Below are 19,467 nucleotides of genomic sequence, written 5' to 3'. Positions count from 1 at the left end.
AAGACTCACTGTAGTTTGTCAATTTTGTCGTCAAAACCTTAAATTTGGTCATTTCACGTAGTAGTTTTGACGAGTGCGCGTGAGGAATGTTCAAAAGTGCGTGCCGCAAGTGTAGTACGATCATTTTGGTTTTTTTAACCAATGATATCACTGCTTTTTGGCGTTGTCATTGTCGTAACCGTCATCGTTTCTTAAACTCGCTATTAGGGAATTTTAGCAACGACCACAGCAACGGCAAAGAGAACGTCACAAATTTGCGTATTTAGCGAGCAAAAGTAATAGCTTTGCACGCTCTGCAAGTGCATCTTTTCATTTTTGTCCCTTCCTTTGCCGTCGTCAGCAAAGCAACAACGTGAAATGACCAAATTTGAAGTTCTAGGGAGAACGTCAAGGCTCGTTTACACAGAGCGATTTTATCGCGCGACAAGAGCTGCGATCGAACGGCGATTTTATGGCGACAGCAAATCGCGCGTGTGAACAGCCGGTGATTTCACTGCGATTTGTAGCGCGACAGATCGCAGCCTTGTCGCCCCAATTCAAACATTCTCGAAATTTAGTGCAACTTTGCTGCGATTTTATCGCAGCTCTTGTCGAGCGATAAAATCGCTCTGTGTAAACGAGCCTTCAGAGCTTGAGGATAGATTTTCATTTTCTCCTCTAAATTAGAGCCCTTCATATTAGTTTCGTTCTTGAGGGTTTTTCACACCTTTGTCATGTTAAAATAATAGAATGGAATGGAATAGTTGCGGAGCGATTATAATAATCAGAATTCACATTTAACGACGATGTCAACACTAGTTTCCATCCATCAAACTGACATTGGACATTTCGTGACAATTACACGACGCAATATCCCATGTCAATATTGACAAGCTTACCGCTCTAAAAAGAATGAAAACAGGCAGAATTACAGCTTTAGTTCAACAAGAAATAGCGTTTCTAAGCTATGCTGCGCTGATCTACGGTATTTTGGTCTAAAAACCCCGTTGAAGACGGTTAACTTTCAATTGTTTTGCTGGGTACTACCATTTCAATACTCTAAAAAATCCGATTTTCCGGAAGGTTGTCTCGTTAGACTAGTGGATATCTACCCTGGGTGCCAGAGACTTTTCTAGCGCGGTTTCCGGTTTTCAGTCAAGTCTTTATAGTGACCCGCGCGAAAAGCCTCTGGACCAGAGCGCTATTCCTTTGATAGCGTCGAACCAATCGTTAGCTCAGTTAGATCAGTTGGTCCAGATTTTGGACAGGACGGCTGATTGGCTCCGAACGACCACCTGAGGGACAGACGCTACAATTGGTCGACAAGAATAGACCAGCACGTGAAAGAATATTGTTGACATCACGTAAGCGTACTGCCAGAAGTGTTGTGATGGCGGTTTGTGAAAGTTTGGGGAAGGCACTGAAGGAAAGTATAAGCAATGTACTAGAAAGTTTTGACGGTGTAGAGAAGTTAAGTGATGTGCAAACAAGTGGGGTATTTAATTTTATTCAACGCAAGGACGTTCTTGCTGTCTTGCCAACCGGTTCCGGTAAATCGTTGTTGTTTCAAAAATTTGGTTTATCAACGGAGTTGATAATGTAAATTGACCACCGTACAGAGATTCTAAAAGCTGACGTTTCGAGCGTTAGCCCTTGGATTCGCTCTGACGAAGGGCTAACGCTCGAAACGTCAGCTTTTAGAATCTCTGTACGGTGGTCAATTTACATTATCAACTCCGTTGATAAACCAAATTTTTGTATACTACTTCCCCACCGACGCAGCACCACAGTTTCTTTAGAAACTACCCCTTCATTCGTTGTTGTTTCAGCTTATTCCGGGTCTTTGTTTACGTCTTAACCAAATGGGATACTGCGACTATCCGAAAAGTGCAATTGTGATTGTTGTTTGCCCGTTGAATGCCCTAATCGAATTTCTGACATTTCTTCACGTGCCGGTCCACGTGAGACGTCCATGTGATTGGCATAAATGTAATCCGATAAAAAAGCTCAAAGGTCAACGGGGACGGTAAAAAGCACCGCTCCGTGCCAGAGGTTTTTCTCGCGGCTTCGCCGCTCGTGGCTTCGGCCTACAGCCGAAGCTGTGTCGGCCTTCGGCCGACACCGAAAATTCCCGCCGCACGCGAGAAAAACCTCTGGTGCCCAGGGTAGTGGATATCGGAAACTGCGAGGTCAAGCCATCGATCCGGGTTCAACTCTTTGCCTCGCTTATTGTGAATCTTCTCAGCTTGTTTGAAATCTTTGTTTCGTTGAAGTAGATTTGAAGTCTAAAGTAGACTGTACGTCGTATAAGTTGAATAAAAAGGGAAATGTCAGTTTGAGCGATGGAAAGAAGTGATAACTCTGGTTGCCGTTGCCGTCGTCGTAGCTAAACCTCTCTTTTATTTAGCGTGCGACTACTTGGCTGGCGACCAATCAGAGGCGTTGGGGTCATCAGGCCCAATCTGATTGGCCATAATTTGGCGGGAGCTGTATTCTAAATAAAGGTAATACCGTAGATTGATGGACCAAGGCCAAGTAAAACAGATCTACAATTGTGGATTATGGACTTCTGTTTTCCGTTTTAAAGGAAAACTCCACTTCTATTTGAGAAAACATAACTTTTAGCACCAACATGTTTGCTCACCCAACAGAGTTTTAAGATGTTTTATGGAAAAACATTTCTCATTTCGAGAGGACTTTAACCCGATTTCTGTAGCATACCTAGTGAAACAAATAACAGTAGTGCTACTCCCCCGTGGACGAGATGCTAGTCCAACGCAAGTTTACAGTAGCTCTTGACAAATAACATGCATTCGTGAGTGCGTAAGCTAGTCGCTCGTCATTTTGTAACAACATAATAGGGACGTTGAGCAAGGACAAGGAAGACGGCTACAAGAACGCCACCCAAAGACCTGCCCAAACTCTCGAAAGCTGATAAGAATCGATAAAAGTGATCGAGGGTTGGCAAAACGAGAGCGAGAGTTGACGAGAGTTTGTCGAAAGTTCAGGTGCAAACAAAAGAGAGAGCCTGGGAAACACCTTAGGAAAACCCTTTTTGACGTAAATATGGCGGGTATATTCAGCCTTGGCATTGCCCTTGGAACTCGAATCCGACGCCATACTTTTTTCACTGTTTTATCTGTGCCAGATGGATAAAAACAGTAACTACTGACGACAAAACTCTCGCTCAAACTCTCTTGTCGTGCGCGGCTAAACGAGACAAAACTCTCGCAAACTCTCATGAAAAATTTGAGGAAGCTCAAATTCGATGAAAGCTCTCGAGAGTCGATGAGAGTTCCTGGCCAAACGAGAGCGAGAGCTTGAGTTTCAACTCTCGTCAACTCTCATCAACTCTCTCTCTCTCATTTGGCCAGGGCTTAACAATAGGTTTAATAGGCAAAAACAATAGCTCTGCACGCCCGGCACGTGCGTTTTACATCTTGATACATTTCTATTTCTATTTCCATTCTCGTCTTTACAACGACATGAAATGATCAAATTTGTGGTCATGTGGCGAGCACCTGACGATACCTTTCTAGTTTTCTCTCTAAATATCTACACCGTTCTCACCAATTTTATTGTCGGAATGTGGACACACACTTTCCATGCCGGACGATTTGGAGCAATCGCAAAGTTATTACAGTGTAACGGGAAATAATTTCTAGACAACATTCTTGTGGCCGTCGTCGTCGTCGTCCTTATTAGGGAGCTTACGAAACGACGACACCGACGGCAACGACGACGCTACAAAACAATAGGTTAGGTGAGCAAAAACAATGGCCCTGCACGCTCTGCACATGCGTTTTACATTTTGGTACATTTCTTTGCCGTCATCTCCTAAATGACGACGTGAAATGACCAAATTCCAAAGTTCTGTGGAGGACGTTAGCACATGACAATGAAATTTCAGTTCTCTCCCTACGCTTCCAACCCACTCATACCAGTTTATTTCCTCGACAGTCACTACACATTTTTAACTCGAAACGACATGAAATAGCTTCGTAGTGATATGAATAGGGCGAACTTGTATTTTTAAGTGAAGTCCTCGTAGCCGTCGTCGTCCTCGTTTCGTAAGCTCCCTAAAGTCACTTTTTAGACGTACGACAATTAGGAAATTTATGGTGAGTAAAGACTCATTTTTAAACAAAAGAAAAAAATTTCAAAAAAAAAAAAAAAAACCAGTCAAAAAACTCAACTGTTAGGTCAATTAAAAGCGAGGGAATTGTTGGGTGAGTTGTTGACAAAAGTTTGAACAGGTGCCAAAAAAAAGTTTGGATTTCTCAAAAAGAGAATTGCCTGGTTCGCAGACATTCTAAAAGCTCGTCAACTGAAAATTGTGTGACGTATAAGCCGCATGAGATCAATAGTTAAACTTGTCTATCCAAGTGAAAAATATTATAGTAGAAATGTTGAAGGAAGAACTTTTTGATGAAAAATAGGAGCGTTTACAGTTTGTGTTTCTATTTTAAAGTGATTCTCTCTTCGCGGAAAAGTCCGCTAATCTGTTTATCGCATCGGTCTCCGGGGCATTCTTTCTGTTATGCTAATGATTTAAACTTCACTTTAGTACGCTAATTGAAATTAAGTTCAGATCGAATGCATTGCAATCTAATTAGCTTTTAAGAGGGCCTGTTCAGGAAAAAAACTACTTAAAGTCTAAACAAATAAACGAGAACCGGTGGCGGTGGCCAAATAGCGATTAAGTGCAGGACCGAACAGAGAAGGAGAGAAAGAGACAGGTAACATGCGATTAAAATGTGGAGAAGCGTTTCCGCTAAGTCTTGTAACCTCTTGGCAAATAATCAACGCGCAAGGTCTCCTTTTACCTCAGAAATGCATATTTGACTAAGCAATTAATTAGCTCTTATTAACCGAGCAGGAGGTCTGTATGGGAGATTATTATATGGCTCTGTCTCACTAGGACTGGGAACTACAAAATTCACGAATTTGATTGGCTAAAATCGATATTGACCGCGGTCTAGATTTTCCCATCTAGACCGGCATCTAGACCGGTAATGTTTTGTGGTGAAAAGATGCAAACTAAAATGCAAAAATATTGAGTATTTCCTTCTACCAATATTTATTTATGGAAGTGCCAAACAGCATGACGACAAAAGAGAGGATGACGAGCAAAGTTTGACAGAATTAAGTTCAGCTCATTGCCACTCATCGCCCTTCGCAAGCAAAATGTCAGTTGGTAAAAACCAGTTACATTAAACGAATTAAATCGTTCTTGTTTGCCATATAATAAACATCTTATTAACCGAGCTTAGTCTGTATGGGAGAATCTTGACCTCGGTCGTGTGTACAGACCTCACTGCGTTCGGTCTGTACTCACGACCTCGGTCAAGATTCTCCCATACAGACTGACTGAACGGTCAATATCGATTTTAGCCAATCAAATTCGTGAATTTTGTAGTTCCCTGTCCTCGTGAGACAGAGCCATATAATAATAACCAATATTAAGATCTGGTGAAACGATCGTTCAAACGTAGTTCTGTTTATGAGAACGTTTGCTTTGTGAACTCCTCCCTTGCTTCATTCGATTCAATGAATTTGATTTCATTACATTCGCATCTTTGTCTTCTAGGTTTTCAATTTCCAAGCTCCAAGTTAAAATAACGTAAAATTGAGTGCTATTCCGTGGTATCTAATCACACGAACATCACACGAATTTTGATTGGTTATGTGTTGCCAGATGCGCGTTTTGATTGGCTGGTAGGAAATATGAGCGTGTATCAAGAAAATTAGTTTTAATCAAGAAGTAAAAAACAGCATTTTTCTTCATTATTTTTGAGAAATATTTGATATAAACAATAGAGGACTTTTTCCTGTGTTTACATAGCCTCATCTAAACACACGGAGAGTTGGGACAATTCTCGACAGTTATGCAAACGTTGGACTGCGTCTCAGGTTTTCATAACTCTCTCGAATTCTCCCAACTCCCCCTTGTGTTTAGATGAGGCTAAAAACGTCCTCTGTTGCTTAAATCGAGCAATTGATCAAAAGAGAGACAATTTTCATGCTTTTATAACAAGAAATAGCCTTGCAATTTCACTTGAAGTGAGTGCTAAATCTCTCCCTTAATTAATACGCAGATTTTGCCTCAATTAAGTAAGATAAGATCAAGTGCAAAAGCTTTTTATGGTCCCAAATGTTACTATGACCATTGCAGTGATGTCTGATTCAATAGTGATTGTTCCTCACCGAAACTGAAAAATGCTTTTGCAATCAATTTGAAGATACTTCATTTTTCCTTTCCTTTTTTGACACGTAAGTATATTTAGCTACAACTGCAAAGCACGTGGAAATATGGTTTATTTTTTACCGCTTTCATTTGAGCAAGCCGGCATTGTGATATTAACCCGATATCGAGACATGACAGATTCAGTCGGAACGCAATTACAAATCAGAAAACTGACGTGTAGAATAACGGTGAACAGGAAACTGGAAATATTAAGCTAGGAAGTATATAGTTGTTTTTGTGGAGCAAGGGTTAGTTTTGGGTATAGACGAATTTACTGCCCTTGGTTTGATATCGCAAAAAGCCTTGAGGACCACCGCGATAAAACAAACGCCATCTCCACGCTGGGAGACTTGGAGGTTGTTTCAGGCTCGGTTGCTTTCATTCTACTAGCCTTAGTTCTTTTCGCTCTCTACTTACTTTCGCAATCCTATTTGTTTTTTTGTTTTGTTTTGCTCAATTCAGCTTGACATTTGTCGATACTGGCTGCTTGGATTTCGCAGAGCTGAATTTTGGAATTTTTAGGATTAAATGTGAGCATGACCCAAAAGAGGATTTTAAAAAGGAATCATAATTAATGAATTTAAATGGACTCCAATAGGCCACTTCGGAAAATACCACAATACTCTTTGTTTGTCTCCCCAAATTTTGCATAAGCATTGTTTTTGTTTTCTCTTGGGACCATTGTAAGTCCCAAGAGAAACTGGAAACAATGCTTATGCAAAATTTGGTGGACAAACAAAGAGTATTATGGTATTTTCCGAAGTGGCCTTTTAAGGATTTTATTTGAGTATGCTTGAAGTGAAATGGTTATGCAAACACAATTGTTGGTTATCAAAAGCTTTTCACTTAATCGGAACATTCTTCTTTACCAGACAAGCTCTTTGAGTTTTGCGGAATTCGCCAAATTACAAAGTGCCGAATCAGCGCAACAATGTTAGATCCGTTTGCACAGCTCTTCCGACATTGTTGGGGTCACGCACGCATATTAGATATGGTCTCCATGGAGACAGCAACAAGATGGCAGGCGAATTTTGTGAGTTTACAAAGTCTTACGGGTTGTATCTTTCCCATAATGTACTACACGTCCTTACGTTGTTGGGAGTTGTTTCTTCGTGTGCACACCACTGCAAATACCATCCAACATCCGCACATACCTATATAACCCATATAAGACCACCCCCCGGGGGGTAATTGGTAATACAACACAAAATCAATTTAGCTGCCGCGACACAGCCCCTTTAAGCTCCATATAATATAAGGCCAATGCCATTTTGCTCCGTTTACAAAACAAAAAATCCAAAAACAAACAAATAAACAAACAAACAAAACGCAAAAAACAAAAACACTTAACATGAGTCAACCTTCGCGTGCATCTTTCTATTTTTTGAACTCAGTAATTTTGTGCATAGCGAGGCTCGTTGCCATAAGCTCCTGAATGACAAAGTAAAACATTGTTTAACATAACAATTTAAAGATCTGAAATAATAGCATTGGTTTCGTCCGTACGGATCTTCAATTTCTACTTCAAACCCAGAGTAAACATGAAACTCTTCGACAGGGGAGGCCTTCTGTCCGCGTGGCATAAAATATGTGAACCGTGACTAACTCTCTCCTCGTTTCTGTCCCTGCAGCTTGAAACTAAAATTGGAAAAAAAAAACATAAATTATATCGTAACGAATCTCTGCAGTTGCAAACTGTTTTACCTTTTCAACAACTCTTCATGTAACAGTTAACAACGCTGGATATGGCATGTTCGACGCGATTCGAGGCGATACCAGTGGAAAAGGCCAAACAACTGTTTGACGTGAATTTCTTTGGAGTTCTTCGTGCCATTCAAGCCGTTCTTCCTTACATAAGGAAAAAGAGAACTGGTTTGATCCTCAGCAACAGCAGCGTCTTGTGGGAGCGCCTTTAAACGAGATGTACTATGCGTCAAGTTTGCTTTATAGGGTTTGATATAGAATCGTTGGCTCCAACTTTGCTCAACTTTCATATCAGGTCATTATAAGTGTTTTAAGTTGAAACAAAGACAACAATAAGCTCGTAAGCCCGCCTTCGACATATTTATAATCGAGGATCGAGCGCATGCACATGACGATTTAGGGATATTAGGGAACTTAAGCTACGACAAAGGCGACGGCAACGACAACGTCAAGAATGTGCATATTTAGTGGGCAAAAACATTTTCTTTCCACCCCCTGCGCGTGCGTTTCATTTCTTTGCCGTTGTCCGCAAAACCAAAACGTGAAATAACCAAATTTAAGGTTTAATGAAGGAGGTCAGCACTTGAAGATAAATTCTCAATTTCTCCCCTAAATTAAGCGCCTTTCGGACCAGTGTCATTCTTGAGGAACTACGACACCCTTGACGTCTAGCCGAACTGTCTTGGTGGCGCGATTTTGTCTTGTCGAGCACACGAGGTCGAAAAATGTAGGTTTTGTGCAAATTTCATATAAAACATTTCACAAAAAAGACACTTGATAGCAATTGTTAGCACTTTTCCAACATCTCATATTAACAATTTAACTTAGTAGTCGATTTGTTTATCGTCACCAGTTTTTTATTGATGGTTTAGTCATTGCCATTTTTATTCTTGCGGCCTATTTTCAGTTAAGGACGGTGCCTACTAATTCAAAGGAATGTTTTCTCGGTTTACTGAATATGAGGGAAAGCAGATCTTAACAAGTGTTATTGAAATTTCATAAAGAAAATTGGGGGTAAACACGCACTTTGCGAAGATAATTAATCATTGAACGATATTATTTGTAAAAAGCTTTAAAATACAAAGCAATGTATGGCGTTCTTTTGCAAATTGTAGCTCAATTATTTCTGAAAAATGCGTGGTTACCCACAATTTTCGTTTTGGATACCAAGAGCACTTGCTAAGTTCTGCTTTTTCCGCTCAGTTTTAAACCGCGTGAGTTGTTGTCGCTCGTTTGAACAAGAATGGAACCAAAAACGCACATTTAGATTCCTTCAAGGCAGAAGCCTCTTTAATAGGCCATTTCCGAGTTCATGTCTACCTCTTCTTGAAAGCGAGTTTAAGTGCTAAGTTTTTGTTGTGAAAATTAGTTTTCATTCATATGTAAAGTAGAACTAATTACCATCACAAAAACTTCGCACTTCGACTCGCTTTGAAGAGGAGGCAGTCATGAACTCGGAAATGCCCTATTCGCAGGAATCCATTAGCTATGACAAGAATGGACACTCCAAAATAAGGTGCGACACTTCGTGACACGTTACGTTGCAATACCTGACAACCTTTGTGTTAAAGGGACTCTCCACTCTTACTACAGAATAATTTTAAATCAAAGAAAATCATGCTGACAAACAAATTTGCTCGAAGTTAAAAAAAAGTGTTTATATCAGGAAAAGTGAATTTTAAAATAGCTTATTTTCACTTTCAAATTTCACGGGCGCCGCCATATTCAATAATTGTGACGTGTTACGGTTGCCGTATTGTTCTGACACAAAGAGCTTTTGTTTAATAACAATAAGGCGACCGTAACACGTCACAATTATTCAAGATGGCGGCACCCTTTTAATTTGAAAACAAAACTAGGCGATTCTAAAAGTTATTTCTTTCGGATACAAACGCTTTCTTTGAAAATATTTTAGATTGACTTAATTGTAACAGTTATTTCCTGTGATTTAAAATTGTCTTTTTTTTGAAGTGGAGGTTCCCTTTAACTTGCTTTGACAGATAAACAGCACCCTGTTTAGGCATAAAATAACTGCTGTGTTAGGCACTGATACCTAGTGATTGGAGTTAAGCGCTGACTTGAAATGGTTATCTTTCATAAATTGTGCTCTCTTATCACAGATTTTTTTAAACTTAGTAAAATTTTAGTAAGATCGTTTGGCACTTTATATAGACAAAACTAAATGTCTCATCTTATTTTGGAGTATCCATTCCAGTCACAGCTATCATCTATTAGCTCGTTAACAATGCGTGACGTAACTTTGGAGTCAATTGTCTGCGAATGATGCACGCTGAACATAAAAGATTGGCCAAAAATGTTAAAACGATTAGTTCGTCCTTAACATACAGAGTGATGCCCACATCTACGTAGCTTTGTTTCCATGTGATAGCATTACTTTCTTGTCTTGGACAGTATTTTTTCGTGATAAAATCTACAAATTTATATCCTTCTAGATCAGTAAATTTAGCTTTAACCTCTTCGATGTAAAAATCTTTGTTAGGCTGATAGCGTTAATCAGTATTTTCAGAAAGGATTATTTTTTTGACAACTTCTGCAATGGACTCTTTGCAGGATAATGATCACATGGTACAAAAACCACTATACTTAAAGGCAAATTGTCCACTGGGGCATCTAAAATAAATACAATTTAGATTGACTTGCTTTGTTTGTTATCCTGAACGAGGTTAGTTGGGCTATTTTGAATATGAACAAAAGAATAATTTAAAGGCAGCCATTTTTGCATAGGGTCTATGGCACATCAAGTTTGAAAGATCGTTTCCCCAGATCTGATTATTTGCCAGATTCACGTCCTGAGTACTATTAATCACCAGGAGCCCATTACCCGGAGCCTCCATCTTCCAAATTACCCCTCTGAGTCAACCCTGTCCCGTATCTTTCTATTTTTAGAAGCACCTCGCAGGGGAGCTTTACTGGGTGTTTTCACAATAGCTGATCGTAAGAGACCTATGGTCAGCCATTTATTACGTCACATACGTATGTGACGTATGTGAGCCACTTCACGTATGTTCTCAGTCACATACGTGACATACGTCAAAATGTAGTAGTTCTAAAAATAGAAAGATACGGGACAGGGTTGACTCAAGGGTACAATACAGATGGAAGCTCCGGGTAATGGGTTCCTGTAATCACTTAATCGAATACGCACGTCTAAGGTAAACGGAGACCTTGCGCGTAGATTATTGACTGAGAGGCACTAGCTTCTCTGAATTTTTATTGGGCAAGCAATGCACTAACCTTTGGGCCGCTTGTGGTTTATGGAATATGCGGCCCGGCAGTTTTTTCGTTAGTTCCGAGGCCTGAAATCTTAACAAATAACACCGAGTAGTGTTTCAGAGCTCCAAGCCTTTAAAGGCTGCCGTATACGATTAACATAAATCATTGAGGAACCAATCAGAATAGGCAACCATCTGAGAGGTCCCATGTTTTATGCGTCAATAAATCAATGAGTCAATGAGTCATGAGTCAATGAGACTCACAGTCAATATAGCAATAATTTATTGATTAAACCTGAGCCCTCGTTTCAGTGATTAGGCCTAAGCACTCTCTGAAATGTTAGCTTTCATTTTATGGTTTGGTTAACTGCACTAACTCATTGACTCATTGACTCATTGACTCATTGACTCATTGACTCATTGACTCATGACTCATTGAATCATTGACTCATTGACTCATTGACTCATTGACTCATTGACTCATTGATTCATTGACTCATTGACACATTGACTCATTGACTCATAAATAGTGTACACTCACCATCTGAATGTTTAATAACAAACGCGGTGAGCCAACGAATACGGCCCTGAGCATTTGTATGCAAATTTACCACCCAGCAACCACTTGGTCATTGTGTTTTATTTGCATTGGGGGTCGTCCTTGTCTGAATCACATCAGGCGTGACTCAGTAACGAATCGTTTCTCTATCGACTCCGTTTTGCAGATGGCTTCTGAAGTTTATGTTGTGTTAATCTCGGGTTGTTCTAGCGGGATTGGCCTGGATACCGCTTTGCATCTCGCGAAAGATCCCGAGAAACGCTTCAAGGTTTACGCCACTATGAGAAATCTGGCGAAGAAGAAAGGAAAGCTCGAGGAACATGGAAAGGAATATCTTGGAAAAACTTTGGTCATCGAAGAAATGGATGTATCCAGTGACGAATCGGTCAAGAACGTTGTCGAAAAAATCATCGAAATCGAAGAGCGAATTGACGTACTGTGTGAGTATTAATTTAGCTCATTTGGTGCAAATGGAATCCATTGATTGTTGTTGTGGTTTTTTGTATGATTTCTACCCTAATTCATACCTCAGTCAGTGTTTGTACACGCCAATTTCAGCGGATGGAGCTTTCCCGGTGCTATTTCGCTCTGGGTAAGCGGACGTTTGTTTGGCATTTGCCCCGCCATGTAAAATTCGGAAACATTATCCCAGTCCCATTATCCTCTCCTGCTGTCATTTAATATCAATGGAACAAGTGATCAAATACGTGACGACACATTTTGCGAACATCTCGCAAGAGCAAATATCGGTGGTAACCGGAGCATAACAACAAAATTTGTTCATTTTAACTCAAATAAAGATAATTAACATAATAAACAATTAAAGTAAAAGAAGTATAACATCTACTAGATGGAGTGAGTTGGGTCATCCAAATATAATAGCAGTGGCTAACCCAGTGGATGATCTCACTAAAATACTGTATAACATTAACATCAGTGATGAATTCTATGTTTAGATAAAAAGTATTTCTTCATACGCTAGCCTTAATAATGAAAGAATACGACCGTTAAGCATGTAGTTATTGAGCTGAGAAGTACGAAAACTGATAGAATTTATTTTTTAGTAAAAACTGAGCAAAGAATTCCATAGGCGAGAAACAGTCAACTTTAAGGAGCGTAACCATATTACTGCGCCTTTCAATAACATGCGGACTCTAAAATTCAAATCTCAATCCACAAATGCGTTTTTCGCTACCGTCAATCAAATGTTCGGCGGTTCCTCCCAGCTTCCGACTGTGTTGACTTAAATGGGATCAACGATGTGATTTGATTACTGCGCGCTCGACAGGAGTCGGAAGCTTGGGGGAGCCACCGAACATTTGATTGCAATATCGAAAAACGCATATGTGGGGTGACCTTTGAATTTAAGAGTCCGCATGTTATTGAAAGGCGTAGTAAGAAGTATTGACTGGTCTTATATAAAGACTACAAATCGGAAGACTAACGTGTCGAATAACGCGGGTGAATAGAATCCTTAAAAAGAAGAAGTCAGCTGGACGTATTTATTGGAATAATTAATCAGATGATATAGTTTTTGTGATTATTGATAAACAAGGGAGCAAGGGTTAGTTTTGGCGATAGACGAGTTTTCTGCCCTTGGTCTGTTATCAAAAAGAGCGAGTTGGCAGAAAGCCTTTAGGGCGCGAGTGAAACAAGCCAATCTCCAAGTTGGAGCGCACAGTGGTTTTTTATGGCTTCTTTGTTATCATGCTTTAATTATGATTCCTTTTTGAAATCATGTGCATGGTGAGTCGCACATTTATTGAAATTCAGAAGTCAGTTCCGATACTTCTAAGAGACCAGTTTCCACAAGTGACAAGATGAAGACAACAACATCAACAACAACAAATAGGATCGCGGATCCAAGTGAACTACATCTAAGGCGGTTATTTGGAATACCATTGTTTCAAATAGCTATCATGGAATTCTCAGGGGGCAAATTTGCCCCCTGATCATCCCATAATATCTATGTGAAATAATGGGATTCAAAATGGCCGCCGTATTGGTAAAAAAGGTCCATTTATTTGAACAAGGTGCTTTTCACGTTACGATCGCCGCCATGTTTTTGGACGAAAACAAAAGATCATTAGCTCTTTTTGTTCGTCCACTGCAGCATTGTTATCTCAAGAGATTGATTGCAAACCTCCTATTGAAGCCTAAACTGAAAGAATTGTTGGTTGTCAATTAAACAACTTTAAACATTTCTTGTGTTGTTGTTTAATGGGCGAAGTTTTCTTTGTTTAGACTGCCGCATCAAACATGTTTAGCGCGCTTTTATTGATATGGTCTATAGAATTCAGTTCAATATTGACAAGAAGCTTTTTTCCTGCGGTATATTTATAGACTTAAAGAAAGCGTTTACACAGTCAATCACTCGATCTTACTGCAGAAACTTGAACATTACGGAATCAGAGGAGTCCTTAACAACTAGTTTTCCACTGTTTTTCCTTGTGCTTGCGCTAGCTTATGCTTGCGTTGTATGAAAACGGGGCGTAACGCAAACACAATTCAAGCTGTGATGTTCCTCCAATAAAAAAGACCCGTTCCAGATTCTAGTCACATTGCCGCGTGGTAAGGCCGGATAGAACCAGGAGTCCATCCATGAGTGGGAGCCTCCATGTGCACCATATCCTTGAGTCAACCTTTGCGCGTATCTTCCTATTTTTAGAAGAAACCCTTCAGCAGTAAACTTACATTCACGTCAATTTACACAATTTGTATCCATTGTTTTTTCTATTTTTGTCTCCGTTAGACAATGACTTTAATTTATTCTGATTGGCCATTTTAAACAGTGCGTGCAGTGCCGAAGAACTCGTGGCGTTCTAAAAATAGAAAGATACGTGCAAAGGTCGACTCATAGGGCTTGAATGGGAGAGGCAAGCTCCTACTCATGGGCTCCGGGTGAATCTTCGTGTGCTTGTGCTTAAGTTCGTTTTCACTTGACACGAATCTCTTGTGCTTGCGTTTATGCTTGTGCTTGTGCTTGGGTCGCTTGTTAAAACCAGGCTTAACTCTCTATTCGTTTCTGCCCCTGCAATTCGCCGGACTCTTTCTCCAGCTGGAAGCTAACATTGGAAAAAAACAACATAAAATATGTAGTAACGACTTTCCGCAAATGTTTTACCTTTTCAATAACTCTTCATTCAACAGTTAACAACGCTGGATATGGCATTTTCGGAGTTTTAGAGACTATACCAGTGGAGAAGGCCAAACAACTGTTTGACGTGAATTTTTTTGGAGTTCTTCGCGCCATTCAAGCCGTTCTTCCTTACATGAAAAAAAAGAGAAGCGGTTTGATCCTCAACAACAGCAGCGTCTTTGGTCTTGTGGGAGCGCCTTTCTACGAGGTGTACAGTGCGTCAAAGTTTGCTTTAGAGGGTTTGATAGAATCATTGGCTCCAACTTTGCTCTACTTTGATATCAGGTTAAGTGCTTTGAGTAAGTTAAAACAAATACAACAATAACAAAAGATGGCCAGTGGGAAGGGATAAGCTCGAAAGACCGTTTTCGTCATTTTTCTAATTACCCTAAGATCTAGCATGAGCACATGACGTTGATGCTCCTCCAAACTAGGGATTAGCTATCTTAAAATCTACATCGGCGACGACGACGAGAGCGTCGTCAAACAATTTAGCATTACGTTATCTCGAGTCTTTCGCGATATTTGTCTTCGACACTACAATAGACCATTTTCGAATTCTCGCGGCTGGACTGGATCTAGCATGAAATGGAGGCTAATGCGGAGAAATTTTTCAAATGCTAATTAATTTACCCGCATTAGCCTCCATTTCATGCTAGATCTAGTCCAACCGTTAGAATACGAAACTGGCCTATTGAAAGTGGGCGTAGTATCCTAAAACATATGGAAACATTAGAACCCACAAATGACCAGCTCCCAATGTCAGTGGCTTCATTGCTCGGTTGGTTAGAGCGTCGCACCGGAATCGCGAGGTCACGGGTTCAAACCCCGTTGAAGTCCTGAATTTTTCAGGCTTCTCTACGCAATTGAACTAATTGCTTTGATAACTGCGAGGATCATAGCTTCACTTGTTTTAATATCTGCAGTTCATAGATGATCCATTTCATATATCATTTCATCATTTACGTTTCTATTATTATTGTTTCCAGGCGTTGCCGTCGACGAAGCCGTCTTTTTTTTTTAAATTCCCAACAATTCGAAGTGTGGACGTCACTGGTCAATTGCCTGCCACAATAGGTGGTTTGCATCAGACGTCACGGCGGCCATGTTGGTGTACAGAACAATGCGGTAAGATGTCTTTTGGGAATTTGACTCTATTATCATGCAAAACTTGTGAGACCATTTCCTATTGTTTTGTACACCAACATGGCCGTCTCATCACGTGGATGTAACCCAAGAATAGAGACAGATAAAAATGCTGCAATATACAATTGCTGGTGGACGAACAAAAGGAGCTAATGATGAGAGATCTTTTGTTTTGGTCCACCAACATGGCGGCGATGACGTCACGTGAAAACCTTCAATTAGTCGCTTCTCCGTTAGGGACCAAATGGTAATGTAAAATGCTCTACCGTTGCTCTCTAGGTGTGCATTAATCGAACCAGGCCCTGTTGCGTCGTCTTTTCGAGAAAACTTAAGCACCCACATAAAGAGTTTCGACAAGGTGAAAGCGGATGAGGAGAGCTTGGAATTGATCAAAGCCTTTAAAGCGAAAGCTGGAAAGAGGGTGGCCAGCTTTGAGCAAACCGGAGACGAAATCGCCCAAATGGTGGAGGAAATCATTTTGTGCAAGAATCCTAAACTGCGCTCTCCAACAAACGACAAATATAATCCCGATGAAAGGGCAGCCAAATATTCTGACCTTGCTGGTGAAGGGCTACCGAAGATGCTCAAGAAGAATTACTTCGAATAGGGAGAATGATCATGTCCAATGTAGTGATAATCAAACCTTAACTTATCGCAAGATTAAGTTAATAATTTTGTTACATTCGTCTTTATGCACTGCACCGAGAAAGAAGTCTGATTGTCATATGATTATCACTTGAAATAAATTATTGGTCTGTCTCAAAATTTTAGTCGTCATTAGTAAAGGAAAAGTAACACCTGGGGCTGGTTACTCGAAACCTATTCCGTTGGCCAAGAGATATCAAAACCTATAGGTTTCCGCTAACCATGCTTCGAGCATCATGATCTTTTCTCTAAATCAACGATCATCGTTAAATGATAATTTGCTTTGAATTTACAGTTATCGTTACTTTAGGACACTGTCCCAGGACTTGTGGTAGCAGAGAAAACACGGAAATAAAAACATCATATCCGAGGACTGGATTTGAACCCGGAGCTTCTACTTTGTAGGAACCGCTTCTTTCCGCTTCGCCACTGAAGATCAAGACCGCATTTTTTGCTGAAGAATTATTAGGCCTAAGCTAGATTAATAATTTAGGCAGATTTAACTATTGTAGGGTGATGTGATCATAGGCCTTTGATTTTAAAAACTTCGTCGTGAAGTTTGGAAACCGACCTTCTGCATAGTTTATTATTGGTTGTTGTCGAGTGATGATACAGCATTATCAAACAGTGTTTAAATATTGTCCCTGAGCAGCTAGCGGTGGTTAGGTGACAGGTTAATCACCATTCCCAGGTCTGAGTCCTGTGTCCATACAATTGGGCTGTCTTTTAAAAAATATATGACCATTTCTCATAATCCATATTAAAACTTCCTCTTTTTCTTCAGATTTTGAAAGTGCGTTTGCTTAACACCTGAATTCATCATTTTTGCAAATCCCATAATGCAGTTCATTTGGGAGGCGGGGGCGGGGGGGGGGGGGGGAGGGGGGTTATTTGTATGAAAACAATGGAACAATGGATATCCAGTTCACTGATCACTGAAGCATGATACAGTCCCAAGAATAAATACCTTGTATTGTTTTTATGTCAAAGAACCCCCAAAACGTATTGCATTATGGGATTGAGAATATAGTCTATGGCAAAATTCTGAGGTTTGATTTTTATTTAAAAGGCTGTTTACTTTAAGTGTAAGTTTGAATTTCACGGCCCGCCATTGCTCACATTCAAAACTGGACCTCAGAGGGTTTGATCTAGGGAGTGACGTCATTTACTCACTTGCTTAAGATTTCAGCGTGTAAATGCAGCTTATTATATATATGCAAAAAGCTTGAAAGCCCGAAACTCTCGTGCTGCATATTAATTCGGGTTTACCTCGGTGTAAAAACCTGTGAAACTTTTTCTTTGTTTTGTTAGCGGTTATTGTTTGATGTTTTTTTGCCCTTTTGGTTTTCTTTTTGTTACGTCATCTGTAAGTTTCACAGGTTTTTACACAGGGGGTGAGCCATTAATTCAGCCGTGTTTGCCTGCAATGCGTTCTTAAACTGGTGAGTCTTTGACGTCATTTTCTCCCCGAGCTCTCTCAAAACTTTAAAGGGAACCTCCACTAAAACAACAAAATACTCTTAAACCACAGAACAAAATGTTAACAATTAAAATTGTTCAAACTTTTTCCAATGAAAGCATTTGTATTCGAAAAACAAAAAGAATTTCAAGAAGGCTTGTTTTGGCTTTCGAATTTCCCGGGCGCCGCCATCTTGAGTAATGGTGACGTGTCGTGGTTGCCCTATTGTTCTGACACAAAGAGCGTTTGATCTGGAACAATAGGGCAACCACGACTCGTCACAATTATTCAAGATGGCGGCGCCCGGGAAATTTGAAAGCCAAAAAAGTTAAAGTAAAGTAAAGTAAATAGGAACATTCCAGTTAAATTAAACAGGTGTTTTAAATCAAGGCGTAAAACTTGGGCCACTAAGTGTTAAGTTAACTTAGTTTTGAAATTCAAAGAAAAAGAAGAACTTTATTGCTACGTACGTAGGAAAGGCAGGAAATGTATGGTGAGTAAAGGCTCAATTAATTGCTGGATAAAGTATCAAGAGAAAAGAACAATTAAAGAACTCAACTGTTATGTGAAGCAAAAGCAAGTGAATTGTACAGTGAGTTGTTCCCGCACGTTTGAAATAGAATGGAATGAGAAAAACTGAGCAAACTGTTTTTGTTAAAAACAGTAGCCTCCTTGATTCGTAGTAATTTTATTAGCTCGTAAAGATTGCGTGACGTAACCAAGCATTTCTTCTTTCAATTGTTTGCGAATGATGCACGCTCAACAAAAAAGATTGGCCAAAAATACTAAAACGACTAGCTCGTCCTTAACGTAGAGTGATATCCAAATCTATCTAGCTTTGTTTCTATGTGATAGCATCACTTTATTTTTCCGAGCAGTATTTTTGCGTGATAAGGTCTACAGATTTATTTCCCTCTAGATCAGCAAATTTTGCTTTAACCTCTTCGATGTAAAAATCTTTGTTAGGCCGATAGCGTAAGTCCGTATTTTCCGAAAGGATTATTTGTTTGACAACTTCTGCAATTGCTGACGATGTTAATACTGCTTTCGGTTCAAATACGCTTCCCAGCCTTCCCAGCATTCCCTGCCATAGTTCGCGTGTCTTCGGGTCAGCGGTTGTTACATCAATATTCTTGGTTCTTTCCGCATTTGCTTCTCCGACAGCTGAGGCAACCGGTCCTGGTTCAAGCAGTGTACACCTGTTTACAACAAAAATGAATGAACAAATGAATGAAGGAATGAGCGAGTGAATGAATGAATGAATGAACGAACGAACGAACGAAATGGAAGAATGGATGAGTGAGTGGAGGGAAGATAGGAAAGGGACGAGGGATGAGTCAGTAAGTACGTAATTGC

The 19,467-nt window shown here is 40.0% G+C and overlaps 2 protein-coding genes across 2 annotated transcripts in view; one reads left to right on the top strand and one right to left on the bottom strand.

The window, feature by feature from the left end:
- The first annotated feature begins 11,834 nt into the window (after nucleotides 1–11,834).
- On the top strand, nucleotides 11,835–18,298 carry LOC137973734 (retinol dehydrogenase 8-like). The gene is made up of 3 exons (XM_068820611.1): nucleotides 11,835–12,162; nucleotides 14,873–15,146; nucleotides 16,287–18,298. The coding sequence occupies exons 1-3, from the start codon at nucleotides 11,889–11,891 to the stop codon at nucleotides 16,612–16,614; spliced, it is 876 nt and encodes a 291-aa protein (XP_068676712.1). The 5' UTR covers nucleotides 11,835–11,888; the 3' UTR covers nucleotides 16,615–18,298.
- Nucleotides 18,299–18,548: 250 nt separating this feature from the next.
- LOC137973733 (retinol dehydrogenase 8-like) overlaps nucleotides 18,549–19,467 on the bottom strand; it is a 3,648-nt gene continuing 2,729 nt past the window's right edge. Inside the window, exon 3 of the mRNA XM_068820610.1 lies at nucleotides 18,549–19,310. Within this exon, the coding sequence (XP_068676711.1) occupies nucleotides 18,974–19,310 (337 nt within the window). The 3' untranslated portion in view covers nucleotides 18,549–18,973. The remainder of the gene's footprint in view (nucleotides 19,311–19,467) is intronic.

Source organism: Montipora foliosa, chromosome 10 (assembly GCF_036669935.1).
Source record: "Montipora foliosa isolate CH-2021 chromosome 10, ASM3666993v2, whole genome shotgun sequence".
NCBI lineage: Eukaryota > Metazoa > Cnidaria > Anthozoa > Scleractinia > Acroporidae > Montipora > Montipora foliosa.
The sequence above is the reverse complement of the archived record's forward strand: the minus strand, read 5'-3'. Positions and strand labels throughout refer to the sequence as shown.

Excerpts from the sequence above, each read along its gene's own strand:
- LOC137973734 (XM_068820611.1), top strand. The coding sequence starts at position 11,889 with ATGGCTTCTGAAGTTTATGTTGTGTTAATCTCGGGTTGTTCTAGCGGG. Across the intron at positions 12,163-14,872 it reads AGAGCGAATTGACGTACTGT|TTAACAACGCTGGATATGGC; the intron begins GTGAGTATTAAT and ends TTCATTCAACAG. Across the intron at positions 15,147-16,286 it reads TTGCTCTACTTTGATATCAG|GTGTGCATTAATCGAACCAG; the intron begins GTTAAGTGCTTT and ends GTTGCTCTCTAG.